We start from the raw sequence: 16,509 nt of genomic DNA, 5'->3' as shown, positions 1-16,509 counted from the left end.
TTTGGGTTTTGGCAGCTGGCCAGTATGGGGATCCAAACCCTTGACCTTGTTGTTGTAACACTGCAACCTTTTTTGTCTAATAGATTTTCCAGTTGCTAAAAAAATGGTGTGAAATTACCTTATTCGGTTTCACTCTCCCCACCCCTTCAACTGACATAGTAATTTTCTTTACAGTGGAATTGCATCCCTTTGGGAAATAGGTTCTCAAATCAACTCTTAGGATGAAAATCTCTGTTTAATCAGAATTACTCCTGAAAAATTCCTAAAATAACCAGTACCTTGGCCTTTGGAGGAAGCTCAAAAGCCAAGAATTTATTTCTTTTTATATTTTGGTTTTGCTTCTTTTCCTAGATCCTGGGGGCCAAACTTTAGGTAAAGAGGGTGATTTGGGTAGGAGGAAAAGGCTACAAGGGTTATAGGGATTTTCTTAATTGCTTGTTCCATTTCTTTTTATGTCAGTTCTAATAAGTTAGCTGAGTATATATTGTAATTCTGCAGTGTTTGTTGAATGTTACTGTATTTTCTGTGAAGAAAGCTGAACTACTGTATATTATTAGTCGTTTAGTTATGATGGTCATATAAATTTGAGCATCAGAGTAGATCTGTACAAATGTGAGATGATCTTTTTTAAACTCAGTGTTCTCTATTCAAAATACATTTTAAACTTTATTTAGGGTCTGGGATTCGATATTTGCATGAAAACAAAATTATACATCGAGATCTAAAACCTGAAAATATAGTTCTTCAGGATGTTGGTGGAAAGGTAGGTGAAATTTGAAGAAATGTTATTGAATATAGTCTCCCTGGTGTAGTCAGTTTTTGAACTTTGGTATCCTTGCTGTGTACACATAGCACTCTATACTTTTTCTGTTTCAGTCTTTACCACACTGAACTGTAGTTCTGTGTTTAGTTTTTTATTTCTTCTGCTAAACAGTGGCTGCATTAGAGAAGGAACTGTACCTGTCTTGTTCACATCTGTTTTTCCATTACAGTGTCTAGCAGAGATAGTAGGCAGTAAGTAATTTGTTAACCCTTACTGTTTTATTCTTATGAAGCACATCCAGAACATACACACACACCTCCTGGGTCTACTTTACTTTAAGAAAAAAAAAGTAAATTTTTAAAAAACTCATTTTCCTTCCCCCAAATCCTAAGTTCTATATTTAATTAAAATTTAAAACCTTGATTTCTAAGATTCCTAAATGAGTCATCTTGAGAAGAACCAGAAATTTTGAAATGAGTCCTAAAAATGTTCATTTTTATCAGAATAATTTGAGCAGCTTTCTTGTTTCTAGCATCCAAGTTCCATTCTAATTACAAGTTGAAGCCAAGAGTCTGATCATTGAATCCTAATAATAATTCTGTGAAGTAGGGACTGTTAGTAAGGCCATTATCAAGGAAACTGAGATTAAGTAACTTGATCAAGATCACGTGGTTAAAGTGGTGGTGCTCAGGCTTGAAACACAGTTCTTATTCCAGAACCCAATCTCTTCATCATCACCCTCTCTACAGCCTTATAAGGACATTGTTGCCTGCCCTTTTCATATTTCTCAAACATTTAATACTTACTATGTCTTAATATTTTATAGATAATGCATAAAATAATTGATCTGGGATATGCCAAAGACATTGATCAAGGAAGTCTATGCACATCTTTTGTGGGAACACTGCAGTATCTGGTAAGACATGTATTGTTTCCTTGACTTTAAGTGTATCATATTCTCATTCTTATTTCTGAAGGTCATGAATGTTGTACTTCAAAAATAAAGTAGCCTTTCCCTTATAGTGTTGGTATTTAAAGCATTTTCTTTTTTTAAGGCCCCAGAGCTCTTTGAGAATAAGCCTTACACAGCCACTGTTGATTATTGGAGCTTTGGGACCATGGTGTTTGAATGCATTGCTGGATATAGACCTTTTTTGCATCATCTGCAGCCATTTACCTGGTAAGAAAAGGATAAGAACTTTGACATGCTTAATGGGAATGGAAATTTTTTTAGTTATCTGCTTTTATTTTTCTTTCTTTAATGGGATAACTGTCTTTTGAACACACAATTGGATAACATTAAATGGCAAGAAATTGTAGAGTGTTTGTGAGAATCTGGTTATCAACTGAGGTAGCTTTTGTTTTTATAGGCATGAGAAGATTAAGAAGAAGGATCCTAAATGTATATTTGCATGTGAAGAGATGACAGGAGAAGTTCGGTTTAGTAGCCATTTACCTCAACCAAATAGCCTTTGTAGGTAAGTGTGTTTTAGTTGAGGAAGCTTGCATTAGTTTTTCCAGGATTGCAAAAGAACAGTAAAGTAGTTTTTTATTTCAGGTAGCATTATCCAGTAGAACTTTTTGTGGTGATAGCAATGTTCTATATCTGTGTTGGCCTCGTGAGGCTTTTGAGCACTTGAAAGTTGGCTAGTGTGACTGAGGAACTGAATTTTAAATAAATAGTCAATGTCAGTAGCCACTTGTGACGAGTGCCTCTTGGGATAATGAAGTAAATAGGTTCCTTGGAGGATGAAAGTATACTCATCTATTGGAGTTAACTAACTTACATATGTGGGTCTTTGGGTTTTTATGGAAAAAAGTTTGTCTCTTGTCATTTCGTGAATTATTTGAGAGTAAGATATAAAATGGTACAGAAAAATGATGGGAAAGGAAATGGACAACCTATAAAATCATCTTTTTAACAATATTAAAGGAAAATTGGAACATAATGATTTTTACCCTATTTTATACGTTTTCTAGTTTAATAGTAGAACCCATGGAAAACTGGCTACAGTTGATGCTGAACTGGGATCCTCAGCAGAGAGGGGGACCTGTTGATCTTACTTTGAAGCAGCCAAGATGTTTTGTATTAATGGATCACATTCTGAATTTGAAGGTTAGTTTTAATGGGGTCTACTTTGTAAGATATGCATTGAAATTAACAACTTTATTTGGAAAATGGGCATAAATATATTTTAATAATCTTTTCCTTGTGTTTTTTTGAAAAAGAAAATGATATTGTTAGAGCCGATGCTTTTTTATTTCTTTAGCAAGCTTTCTCAGTTTGTTTCTAAGTGGTCTTTGTTGATAACTCCTTTGAAGTATCTTTTGGATTTTCCCCTTCCCATGATGGTGCCATTTATCACCTCATTCATTTGGGTCTAATCATACTGGATTTGGTGTGGTGAGGAAGGCTCCTATTTGGCTCTCATGCCTCTGTACTTACTCCCTATCCTATCGTTCATGCAACATGAACTGCCCATTTTTGTCTTCAAAAATGCTTTTTTATTCTTCTCTCCCAGAAACTAACATAGGTTTTTTTTTTTTTGGCCTACCAAATCAAGTCTAAACTGATCTGCTTGACTTTTTGGGAGGCTTTCCCAATGCAGGTGCATCCCAATCAAGTGCTTGCCTCATACCTGCTTCTCTTAATCTTTAACTCAACCAAGACCAGCTTGCCGTCAAACCCATTATCCTTTCTTGTGCTTTGGCAGATGCTGTCCTTCTGTCCAGTATGATCTCTATTTCTGTGCATCTCCTCACCTATACTGACTTATCTTCGACTCTCCTTTTCTTTAAATGGTCTCTGCCACACAGTTTGTCACTTAATCATATTTACTGTATTCTCTAATTACTTCTTATCTTCCACTCATGCCTCTTCACATAGATTGTCTTCTTCAATGCTGGGATTGTTTTACTAATTTTATTAACAGTCACCCATCCTATCCCTACCCTGACATTCTGTACAGAGCATGTATCAGGTTCTTAGTAAATATTCATTGATATGAATGAGGTATAGAAGTTCTGTTATGCTGTACACCCAGAAACAACTCTCATCTGTAGTCTTGCCGTATTTATTGATTTTCCTTTGTATATGGGGTTTCTAAAATTGAAATGAGAAACTATAATCATATAAGGTTTTAATCTATCTTGGCATACTTTATTAAATAGGAACTTGAGGCCATGTTGATGTCATTCTTGGCCAACACTGAAAAGGTATCTAGCTTCTTGATTTTGTTTACTTCTACTGTGCCAGGGAATAAATGATCCTTCAGTGTGTTAGCAAAGCAGGGCTTGGTGACACCTTTTAGTTTTATGTTGCCTCTGAAACGTTTTGTTTGTACATGAACCATATGTCTCAGATGTTTTTCTTGGACTTGTCATGGAAGTTGTAGCATCCTTTCTATTTTGAAGGGGTCTGTGAGCATCTGCTTGTCATAGAGCATGAGGAAAGAATCCTCATAATGGGGTTTGTGGTCTATAGACTTTAGTTCAGTTTGCAGCACCATTATTTACATATCTGAGTCTGAGCAAATATTTACCTCTCTATCTCAGGGACAGTTATATCACCCTCAAAGGATCAACATTATTGTGAGATTTTGCAGAATAAGGTATGCATAGGTTACTAATCATAGTAGTTCAGCAGGCTTTAGGGATGCTTCCTAGACATGATAATAGGACTAGATTTTAAAGAATAAGTAAGATTTAGGGAAGGGTACGGATGGAAGAGATTTACAGGCAGGGGAGCATCATGAGCAAAGGTACAGAAGCATGAAATGTAAAATAGCTTGGTGTTAATGTAGGTCATTTTTCTAAAGTGTTTATATATATTGTGCAAGGAGGGAGTGATGTCTGTTTGAATTCCATTTAAAAAAGAAAGCAAAACAGTTACTGAAATGTTTCTCTTTAAAAAAACAATCTAGAGAGTTTGTGTACATATTTTTCCTTTTTCTTTTTTTTTTTTTGTTATTGAAACATAATTGCTTGTACATATCTGTGGGGTACAGCATTGAATTTCAATACCTGTGTGCAATATGTGATGCACAAATCAGGATAACTGGTATATTCAACATTATACAATGTAGTCATTTTTGTGGCCCTTTACTAATTTCTCATTAACTCCCCTCTCCCTCCCCTTTTGCCACCTCTGGTGGCTTCCATTCTGTTCTCTTTTTGAAAGTTCAACAAATTATTGTGATTGTTGTATCTTTCTTTACTTGCTTTTTTTTTTTTAGCTCCCACTTATACGTGAGGACATGTGCTCTCTCTCTTTCTGTGCCTAGCTTATTTCACTTAACGTAAATTTCCCCAATTTCATCCATGTTGCTGCAAATGGCAGAATGTTATGCTTTTTTATGGCAGAGTAGTATTCTATTGTGTATGGATACCACATTTTCCTTATCCATTTGTCTGTTGATGGTTATTTAGGTTGGTTCCAATTCTTGGCTATTGTAAATAGAGCTGCCATAAACATGGGAGTGCAGGTATCTCTTTGACATGATTTTCATTCCTTTGGGTTTACTCCCAGCAGTGGGATTGCTGGATCCTATGGCAGTTCTATGTGTAGTTGTTTGAGGAACCTCCATAATGTTGTCCATAGTGGCTGCACTAATTTACAGTCCCACCAACAATGTAGGAGGGTTTCCCTTTCTCTGCATCCTCACCAGCATTTGTTATTCTCTGTCTTTTTGATAATAGCCAGTCTAACTGGGGTAAGATGATATCTCAATGTGGTTTTGATTTGCATTTCTCTGATGCGTAGTGATGTTGGGCATTTTTTCATGTGTCTGTTATCCATTTGTATATCTTCCTTTGAGAAATGCCTATTCAGCTCCTTTTCCCACTTTTTAATTGAGTTACTTGTTTTTTAACTATTAAGTTGTTTGAGTTCCTTGTATATTCTGGATAATTAATCCCTTGTTGGATGCATAGTTTGCAAATATTTTCTCCCATTCTGTAGATTGTCTTTTCACTCTGTTAATTGTTTCTTTTGCTGTGCAGAAGCTTTTTAGTTTGATATAATCCCACTTGTTTTTCTTTTGTTGCCTGTGCTTTTGGGGTCTTGTTCGCAAAGTCTTTGCCCAGTCCTACTTCCTGAAGTGTTTCCCTTACATTTTCTTTTAGGAGTTTTATAATTTCAGGGCATATATTTAAGTCTTTAATCCATTTTGAGTTGATTTTGGTATATGGCAAGAGGTATAGGTCTGGTTTAATTCTTCTACATATGGATGTGAAAGAAATTAAAGAGGACACAAAAGGATGGAAAGGCATTCCATGCTGATTGTATAAGTCCATTTTGTGTTGCTGTAACAGAAATACCTGAGACTGGGTAATTTATAAGGAAAAGAGGTTTGTTTGGCTTACGATTCTGGGACAGCTGCATCTGACACGGGCCTTAGGCTGCTTCTGCTCATGGCAGAAAGCGGCAGGTACAAGCAGATCACATGGCGAGAGGAAGCAAGAGAGAGAAGGTGCTAGGGTCTTTTTAAAAAAACTAGCTCTTGTGGGAACTAATAGAGCAAGAACACACTCATTAATCCCCCCTTGCCTAGGGAGAGCACTAATCCATTCATGAGAGATCTGCCCCCACAACTCAATCAGTTTCCAACACTGCCACATTGGAGATCAAATTTCCACATGAGTTTTGGAGGAAACAACACATCCAAACTCCATCACTCATGGACTGGAAGAATTAATATCATGAAAATGTTCACACTACCCAAAGTGATCTAAACATTCAATGCAATCCCCATCAAAATACCAGTGATATTCTTTACAGAAATAGAAAAAACAATCCTGACATTCATGTGGAACAAAAAAAGACCCCAAATAGCCAAAGCAATCCTGAGCAAAAAAAAAAAAAATAAAGCCATAGGCATTACACTACCTGACTTCAAATTATACTACAAAGCTATAGTAACCTAAACAGCATGGCATAAAAACAGATACTCAGACCCATGCAACAAAATAGGGAACCTAGAAATCAACTCATGTAGTCACAGCCAACTGATCTTTGACAAAGGTACCAAGAACATACATGGATTGCATACATATTTTTCTAATTATTTTTTATGAAAAACTTTAAATATGTAGAAAAGTTGAAAAAAGTATACAGAACCTGCCACTGAAGATAATGGTGGATCAGAATTTTTGACTTTTCCTTCTCTGCCTCTGTCATGCCCTTAAAGGTTATTATATCCTTAGAATCTCTCTTTGGTTTTCTCTTTTTCCTATTACTTTTTCTTCCTTTTCTTAGGCAATCTCTTCAGCTGTATAGCTTTACCTATAAACTACATATATATAATTCCCAAATTTATCTCCCCAGTTGTGACTTTTCTGCTGAGTATTTATAACTGCTATGAAACTGTACTTGGGTGTCCCACTGGCACCCAAGACTGAATTTATTAAAAACTGAACACATTTGTTCTATCTGTTAGATCTATTTCTACAGCTTTTCCTATGCCTCTTATCTGCACTTTCACCTTTCCAGTTACCTAAGTGGGAAACTTTGGCTGTTTGACTATTCCTTTCTCTTCAATTTATATACTCAATTATTTTATCAACTTTGTCTTTTCAATATTTGAACAAATCTGAGCTTGTCAGGTTCTCATTTAGAAAGGTTTCCATAGTTCCTTTTCACTTACTGAATAAAGTCAAACAACTATTACATTGGTATCAAAATCTGTCTTGGTCTCATATCATAAGTCTGTATTTCCTGCCTTATCTCCTATTATGCTCTAAGGGGATATCATTTTAGGTTTATTTAAACAGGATTGCTTGTGTTCTCTGATTATGCTCATCCCTTTTTACCTCTCTGCCTCTGCCTACCTAACTGCTTTCTACCTAAAAGTATCTTTCTTCTTTCAATATTTTCTCATTCCAGTCTTCCTTTTTTTTCAAAGCTTAATTCAAAGAGTGCCTCCTTTATTAAGTGCCCCCTTCCTCCTGCCAAGAAATCTTCTTTGGAATCTGTGCAATACTTTATATTGATTTTAATACCTATCACATTTTGCCTTGTATTTTGGTTCTTTTAATGTATCTTTTTTTTTTTTTTTTTGACAACTGGTCAGTAAAGTCATCCAAATCCTTGACCTTGTTGTTACAACACTGTGCTCTAACCAACTGAGCTATCCGGCCAGCCCTCTTAGTGTATCTTAATTCCTTCTATTTGACTATAATCATATGGAGGGCAAGGGTCATAAGTTACTCAGTTTGCATACCCACTACCACTACCACAACATATTTAATAGTATGTACCATAGTAGATACCCATTAAATACTTGAGTGAAGAAAAAGATAAATTTAGGTTGTTTTTCCTCTTCTTTTCTTTGCTCCCATCTGGTTCAGAGCTGTGGTAGTGGGATGCCATGATGACTCACCCTACCTTGACATATACCTTGTGTGAAAGTAAATATCCACTTTAGGGTTTCATCGTAAGTTTCTGCTATTGCTGTTAGTGGCAGCTTTCATAGTTTGAATTCTGCCTAGACTGGGAAGGCATGGAAAGTCTCAGGTACTGTACTTGTATTGTAAATCCATGTCAACCTGGAAGATTTCCTTCCCTCCCCACATTTTAACATAAAAGGTTATTATATATTAAAGAATCTTAATAGTGTTCAAAGAGAAATATTGGCAATCTTATTCTGACATTTAGAATTTACATAAAAATGATCAGTTTCAGGTTATAAAAAGTTTGATATTTCTATAGCACCACTTAGTTTGAGCATTTGTGTCAGGATTTTAAAGTAGAAATAATAGTGGCCCTTCAAACTAAAAAGCTCTGTACAGCAAAGGAAACAAACAATAAAATGAGAAAGTAACCTGTGGAATAGGGAAAAATATTTGCAAACTATATGTCTGATAAAGGTTTAATATCCAAAATGATAAGGAACTCATACAACTCAATATAAAAAATACAAATAACCCAATTAAAAAATGGTCAAAGAATGCTTCTCAAAAGAAGAAATTCAGATGGCCAACAGGTGTATGAAAAGGTACTCAACAACTCTAATAGTCAGAGAAATGCAAATCACAACCACAGTGAACCACAATGAGACATCACCTTGTTACATGGGCCACTCTGCTACTGGCTGAGGCTTCCCCAAATTGTTACCAAATTCACAGGTCCAGCTGCCTGCTCCCAGACAAAAGCAAACCATGCAAAAGTCAAATGTTGGTGAAAATGGAAGTCAGCTTTTATTCAAGAATACCAATGACCTGAGGAGAGATGTTAGGCTAAGGCTAACCTAATCTCTCCAGTAAATCTGAAGGAGAATGGCCAGGCTAAAGCCATCTCAAAGACTCATTTTTACTGAGGGGTTTTTAAAGAGGGGGCTGACAGAATGGAACGTGGGAAGCGAGAAGTAGGAGGGAAGGGTACGTGAGCTGCAGGGGGTCCGTGTCTATGAGTCAGGTACAGGGTCTCACCAAGGCCTCGTCTGATTTTTGTTCTCATCTTTGCTGTTATCTGAGGGCCTGCAAGATTTTGATTTGCTCCAGAGTGGAATCAACTCTTCTGTAAAGTCTTTTGTGTACTTTTGCTTCACAGAGCTCTGGTTGACTTGGCTGGTGCCCAAGGTCAGCTTCCAGTCTTTTGGCCTTGATCACTTCTGAAAACTCTACAAGTCTCAAAGAACTGTTAGCTTTGCAAAGTACTGATTAGCTTCTCAGCCTTGTTTTCCTATTTAGCAAGCAAGATAAGAAAGTCAGGGGGTGGGAAGAAAGAGTGGAGAGAAAAAAACTGTCCTTTTTAAAACTCCCCCCACCACAACCCAGGTGGTTTTAGGTCCCAATGTGGCTTCAGTCCTGCTCACTCCAACAACGTTACACCTGTTAGGATGGCTACTTATGAAAAGGCAAAAGATAACAAGTGTTGGCAGGGATGTGGAAAAAGGGGAACCCTTGTACAGTTAGTGGCAATGTAAATTAGTACATACAGCTATTATGGGGAACAGCACGGAGTTTCCTCAAAAAATTAAAAGTAGAACCACCATATGATCCATCAATCCCACTTCTGGGTAAATATCCAAAGGAATTGAAAATGGTTTTTTGAAGAATTAGCACTCCCATGTGCTATCTCATATTCACAGTATCATATGTTATTCACAATAGCCAAGATGGAAATGAACTAAATTTCCTTTGACAGATGAATGGATAGAGAAAATGTGGTGTATAAGCAATGGAATATTATTCAGCCTTTAAAAAGAAGGAAATTCTTCCATTTGGGACAACACAGATGAACCCAGAGGACATTATGTTAAGTAAAATAAGCAAGACACAGAAAAATACTGCATGATCTCACTTATATGTGAAATCTAAAATAGCTAAACTCATAGAAGCAGAGAGTAGGATGGCGGTTGCCAAAGTTGGGGGATGGGGAGGGGAGGAATGTGGTGATGATCAAAGGATACAAAAATGGTTACTATAAAGAAGCAGTAGATATGTTAATTAGCTGAAATCTGGTGATCATTTCACAATGTATATCAAAACATCAAGTTGTACACCTTAAATATATACAATTTTTATATGTCAAAAAATGAAGAATTTAAGACAAAAAATAAAACACTTCAGAGGAGGAGGTTATGAGGGGGCTATAGATGAGCCAGATTGGCTCTATATAAATGATGGTTGAAACTAGGTGAGGCATGCACAGGGTTGAGAGGGGTGCTGTGATTTGTATTTTAAGAGGGAAAGATTATAGTGGCCTTGGATTAATGCTTTACCTTTGCAGTAAGCATTTCCAGCAGAGATAATTTTAATCATTTGCATATACAAGTCAATGTAAGGTATGGAGAAACATAGGTATTAATTTTGTGTGGCTTATCTAAGGACAGTGGAAGGAAGAGTGTTCAAAAGACTGACCTTCAACTCTAGCTATCCTTGGTTACCTGGGTAGAGCCCCACCTGACTCAGCCTCACTTTCACTTGGCCTGTATCAGGCTACTTTCACTGGGCTTTAGGTTAAAGTAATAAGACTGTTTTCTTATCTAACTTTTGGCCCTCAGGCAAGTCACCCCTCAGGGATTTGGTTGCTTTATGAGGATAACAATGCTTTTTCCTGTTTAAAGAGAAGTGTAGCTCTTCTGTTGGATGGTTATTTCTTAAGGAAACATGAGGTAGTCCAACAGATTGGAGATCAGACCAAAGCTCTACTAGTTATTTAGCTTCTTAGAGCTCTGGTTTCTCTCTCTGCTAAAATGGTGTTAGAAGATCTAATTAATGGGGATGTTATGTGAAAGCACTTAACTCTGTGATTGGCATCTATTAGTTACTTCATAAATGGGAATGTTTCCTTCTAGGTCTATGATAATGTTTCTCAAAATAAATAAATGTTGTTTTTTTAAATTGGGATTTTTATTTCTTGATTTTGCTTATCCCTAGAACTTTCAAATTTTATTTGTTGGAACTAAGATCTATTGTAGTAGAAAAGTAAACTATTCTTCAGTTTTCAGAATGTCATTTTATAATTATAGAAGATCTCACTGGAGACTGAGTGAACCTTGTTTAGTGTAGAAATAAGGCCTTTTGCTCATATTCCCCTTTTAGAATATTGCACTGAGTCTTCAAAGTAGCAACTGATAAATATATCTTTTCTCTTATTTATACAGATAGTACACATCCTAAATATGACTTCTGCAAAGATAATTTCTTTTCTGTTACCACCTGATGAAAGTCTTCATTCACTACAATCTCGTATTGAGCATGAAACTGGAATAAATACTGGTTCTCAAGAGCTTCTTTCAGAGATGGGAATTTCTCTGGATCCTCGAAAACCAGCCTCTCAATGTGTTCTAGATGGAGTTGTAAGAGAATTCTAATATACCTATAGTATAAGAAATCTTTTTGTATAGAGAGATTGTGTGCCCCTCATTTTTTTTTTTTTTTGTTTGGGTGCTGGCCAGTATGGGGATACAAACCCTTGACCTTGGTGTTATAGTACCACACTCTAACCAACTGAACTAAGCGACCAGCCCACCCGCATTTTTTGATGGATATTTGCAATCCCTTGGAGGTGGTGCACATCTTATAATAATTCTTTTAGTTTTGTTCTACTTGTGACTCTTATCATTGGTTTCCAAGGTGAACAAGATAGAAGTGAAACACTTGTTCTTTTGAATTCTGAACAACTTTCTCTTTGGTGCTAGTTCTTTCCTCCCACTTTCTTTTTCTTCTTGTATTTGAAGCCTAGAACCTTGAAATTAGACTAACGGTCTCATAAGTCCTGCCAGAGAATACATGGGTGGTAAAATATGATTGTGGTTATTTTTTTTTTTCATTTTTCTTCTTATGACTTTATTGAGTCATATTTTACATATCATATAATTCACCCATTTCAAGTGCACAGTTCAGTGATTTTTTTAGCAAATTTACCAAATTGTGCAACCATCACCATAAATCAGTTTAAAAACATTTCTATCTCAATAAGATCCCTCATGTCCATTAACTGTTAATCTCCATTCTGCCCATCCCACACAACCACTAATCTATCTCTATAGATTTGCCTTTTCTGAACATCTTCTATAAATGGAAACATACAATATGTAGACTCTTGTGTCTGACTTATTTCACTTAACATTATATTTTTGAGGGTTATCCATGTTTTAGCATGTATCAGTACTTTTTTCTTTTTGATTACTGAACAGTATTTTTATTGTATGGATATATGTCTTTTTGAAGTTGTTCTTTTGAGGGTCTGGTGATGGTTTTTCACTTTAGCCCATGCTAAAGTTTTTTTTTCCTAAGCAAACGTTTATACCTTAAATCTGTAAGATGTATGCTAATGGACATTGAATTTGTTAATTTGCAAATCTGGTTCTTCAGTATTTAGGGAACCTAGGATTTTCAAGGATATTTGAGCAAAGTTTTAATTGTTTGTTTCTTTTTCAGAGAGGCTGTGATAGCTATATGGTTTATTTGTTTGATAAAAGTAAGACTGTATATGAAGGGCCATTTGCTTCCAGAAGTTTATCTGATTGTGTAAATTATATTGGTAAGTAAAATTTATTTAGTGACTAAGTTTAAACTTGAAGTAATACAATTTTGACTCTCAACATGATTAGTAGAAATGGTATTTTGATGTTTCTGTTCTATATCTCTCACACTTAAGGTTTCTATTTGTGGTAAAAAAAAAAAAAAATAGATTTATGTAGTTTGGAAGGTGAAAAGGCAAATTTAAAATCACCACCTTATTCCTCACTTAGTAGATGACTTACTTTCCTGAGGATAGTACTCTCACAGATAGGAGAATGAAACTCAACTGTTAATTAAACCTACTTTTTAATTGTATCTTCATTATCTAGGCATGCTCAAATATTTATTTCACTTTATTCTATGAATACTGTTTGATGTTCAAATGTTTTAATTTATCCTGTGAAAATTATTCTTTTGTTTTGAAGAAGTTAAGTATTTGATCAATTTATGGCTACCCAAACTAAAATTAAGCTCAGAATTGTAAAATCAAGAACAAAATTGGGCATAGGGGCTAAAATATATAATAGTTCCCCTTTGTCCATGATTCACCTTTCTGAGGTTCCAGTTATCCTGTGATCAACTACAGTCCGAAAATATTAAATGGAAAATTCCAGAAGTAAACAATTTATGTTTTAAATTGCCCACTGTTCTGAATAGCTTAAGGAAGTCTTACTCTGTCCCACTCCATCCAACCACAGATGTGAATCATCCCTTTGACCAGCGTATCTATGCTGTATACGCTGCCCGCCTGTTAGCACTTAATAGCCTTCTTGGTTATCAGATCAAAAAAACATGGTATGTATAGGGTTTGGTACTATCAACGTTTTCAGGTATCCACTGGGGATGTTGGAATGTATCTCCCATGGATAAGGGGAGACTACTGTATGTAATCTTTCCTCTCTGTTACCTATTTATTTTCTTTTGAATTTTTTAAAATTGAGGTATAGTTTATGTACTTTATAGAGAAATGCACAGATCGCATAGTTCCATGATTTTTGGCAAATGTATACCTCTGTAATCCATAACACAATCAAGATATAGAACATTTCTTTTACCTCAGAAAGTTCCCTCATGTCTCTTTCCAGTCAATCATCCCTTCCCCAGAGTTTACTTTTTTATTTTTAATTTTTTTACTAATAAACATTTTTTAGAACAGTTTTAGATTTACAGGGAAATTGAGCATATAGTACAGAGTTCTCATGTAACCCGCCTTTCTCACACATATAGTTTCCCCTACTGTTAACATCCTATCATTAGTATGGTACATGTATTACAATTAATGAACCAATATGTTATTATTAACTAAAGTTCATACTTTATTCATATTTCCTTAGTTTTTACCTAATGCCCTTTTTCTAATCTAAGATCCCATCCAGGATTATTGCCATGTCTTGTCATTTAGTTGTCATGTCTTCTTAGGCTCCTCTTGGCTGTGACAATTTCTTAGACTTTCCTTGTTTTTGATTACCTTGACAGTTCTGAGGAGTATTGGTCAAGTATTTTGTTGGATGCCTCTCTATTGGAATTTGTCTTATTTTTTTTTTCCTCATGAGTAGACTGAGATTATGGGCTTTTGAGAGAAAGATCACACAAGTAAAATGACATTTCTATCACATATAAAGCATACATACACCAACATGATTTATGATTGTTGGTGTTGACCTTGATCACTTGGCTAAGGTAGTGTCGGTCAGGTTTCTCCACTGTCAAGTTTAATCTTTTTTCCCTTTTTCCATTGTATATTCTTTGGAAAGAAGTCACCATGCATACCCTACACTTAAGGAGTAGGGAGTTTGGGGCCGGCCCGTGACTCACTTGGGAGAGTGTGGTGCTGATACCAAGGCCACGGGTTTGGATCCCATATAGGGATGGCCGGGTAGGTCACTGGGTGAGCTTGGTGCTGACAACACCAAGTCAAGGGTTAAGATCCCCTATCTTTAGAGAAAAAAAAAAAGAGTAGGGAGTTTATGCTCCCTTCCTTTAGAGTAGAGTATCTACATAATTAACTGGAATTCTTCTGCACAGGAAATTTGTCTCTTCTCTCCCACATATTAATTTATCCAATTATTTATTTATATCAGTATGGACTCAAGGATATTTATATTGTACTTTGGATTATAATCCAATACTAGTTTATTTTGTTGCTCAAATTGTTCCAGCTTTGGCCATTAGGCGTTCTATCAGTTAGCTCCTCTACCTCTTTTACATGCCCCCATCAGTGAGTTGTCTTTTTTTTTATTTCTTAGCACTTCCTTACATTCTGATACTACAAAATACTGTAGGTTCATCTTGTGTTACTTGCCCCTGTCCTAGAATCAGCCATGTCTCCAAGGAACTCTGGTTCCTTTTATTGGAAAATGGAATTAGAAGCCAAGATATGGGCACTAGGTGTGCTCATTGCTACTACGGTATCATTTCTTTTAGGCTCTTTCAGACTTTATTTTTTAAAGTATATGATTTGGGGGGTGGGAGTCAGGCTTCCCTCCCCCAGACCGTTTTTTTTTTTTGAATGATTAATTTTTATTTTTTATTTTTTTGTCTATTGTAAGAAGCCACAGGAGGAAGTGTGGGTACATGAGAATCAAATAAAGGTTAATTGAAGCTATTAATAATTATTAAGGAAGGCAAAGATTTTTCCAGATATATAGCTTTGTTTTTTTAAAGTCTGCTTCAGATAATGTGTTTTCTCATTATGAACACTTGTGTAGTAAGTTTTGCTTAACCTTTCTCTGAAGGTTTTCATTGGAAACCTTAACACTGGAAAAGAATAACAGAGAATATACTTGTCATTTTAAATGTAGGAGAATTTCAGGATGTTAAAATGGAATTTTCTTTCTTTTTTTTTTGTGGTTGGTCGGTGTAGGAATCTGAACCCTTGACCGTGGTGTTTTAACACCACACTCTAACCAACTGAGCTAACTGGCCAGCCCCATAAAATGGAATTTCTAAGTCTGACATTGAAGAAAGCATACCTTATTAAACTGCCATTTACCTGTATGAGGGTAGTTCAAAAAGTTTGTGGAAAAGTAGAATTAAAAGATAATATGAGGGCTGGCCAGTTAGTTCAGTTAGAGCATGGTACTGAAAACACCAAGGTCTAGGGTTTGATCCCTGTACTGGCCAGCTGCCCGTACCCCCAAAATAAATAAATAATATGCATCTTTCCACGAACTTTTTGTTTGTTTATTGCTGGCTGGTAGAGACCTGAACCCTTAACCTTGTGACCTTGGTGTTAGAGCATCACGCTCTAACTAAGCGAATGAACCTGCCAGCCCTCCATGAACTTTTTGAAGTACCCTCATATATTTTCTTTTTTTTTTTTTTTTTCTGACCGGTAAGGGGATCGCAACCCGTGGCACAGTGTGGTCTGCACCACGCTCAGCCAGTGAGCGCACTGGTAATCCCCATATAGGATCCGAACCCACAGCCTCGGCGTTACCAGCGCCGCACTCTCCCGAGTGAGCCACAGGGCTGGCCCCCTCGTATATTTTCTTGAGGCTGGGCTGGTGGTCCAGGCAATGAAATTTATTATTCAGAAATAGGAAAGACGATGGTGTATTGTGGAGGAAATGGGATCTGATTTAGAACTTAAAAGAAATAAAGAATTTGGATTAACAGAGAGGAAGAGAGTGTTCCAGGTTGGAGAGAAGCAAGAAAAAGACAGATATAGGAATAATCTTATGCTCTGTGAGGGTACTGATTATGTCATTCATTTTTATTTTTCCTTGTATCTGGAGCAGAGCTTGTATATTGCAGGTGCTCAGTACTGAACTGAA

At 36.1% G+C, this 16,509-nt stretch overlaps 1 protein-coding gene across 2 annotated transcripts in view; it reads left to right on the top strand.

The window, feature by feature from the left end:
* The window catches only part of CHUK (component of inhibitor of nuclear factor kappa B kinase complex), a 41,353-nt gene that overhangs the window by 6,123 nt on the left and 18,721 nt on the right, over positions 1 to 16,509 (top strand). For both annotated transcript variants that reach the window (XM_063101995.1, XM_063101994.1), the window contains exons 5-11: positions 675 to 763; positions 1,590 to 1,679; positions 1,819 to 1,943; positions 2,134 to 2,241; positions 2,744 to 2,879; positions 11,371 to 11,565; positions 12,650 to 12,752. In XM_063101995.1, the coding sequence (XP_062958065.1) occupies positions 675 to 763; positions 1,590 to 1,679; positions 1,819 to 1,943; positions 2,134 to 2,241; positions 2,744 to 2,879; positions 11,371 to 11,565; positions 12,650 to 12,752 (846 nt within the window). The remainder of the gene's footprint in view (positions 1 to 674; positions 764 to 1,589; positions 1,680 to 1,818; positions 1,944 to 2,133; positions 2,242 to 2,743; positions 2,880 to 11,370; positions 11,566 to 12,649; positions 12,753 to 16,509) is intronic.

This window comes from Cynocephalus volans, chromosome 7 (assembly GCF_027409185.1).
Source record: "Cynocephalus volans isolate mCynVol1 chromosome 7, mCynVol1.pri, whole genome shotgun sequence".
NCBI classification, from domain to species: Eukaryota; Metazoa; Chordata; class Mammalia; order Dermoptera; family Cynocephalidae; genus Cynocephalus; species Cynocephalus volans.
The sequence above is the reverse complement of the archived record's forward strand: the minus strand, read 5'-3'. Positions and strand labels throughout refer to the sequence as shown.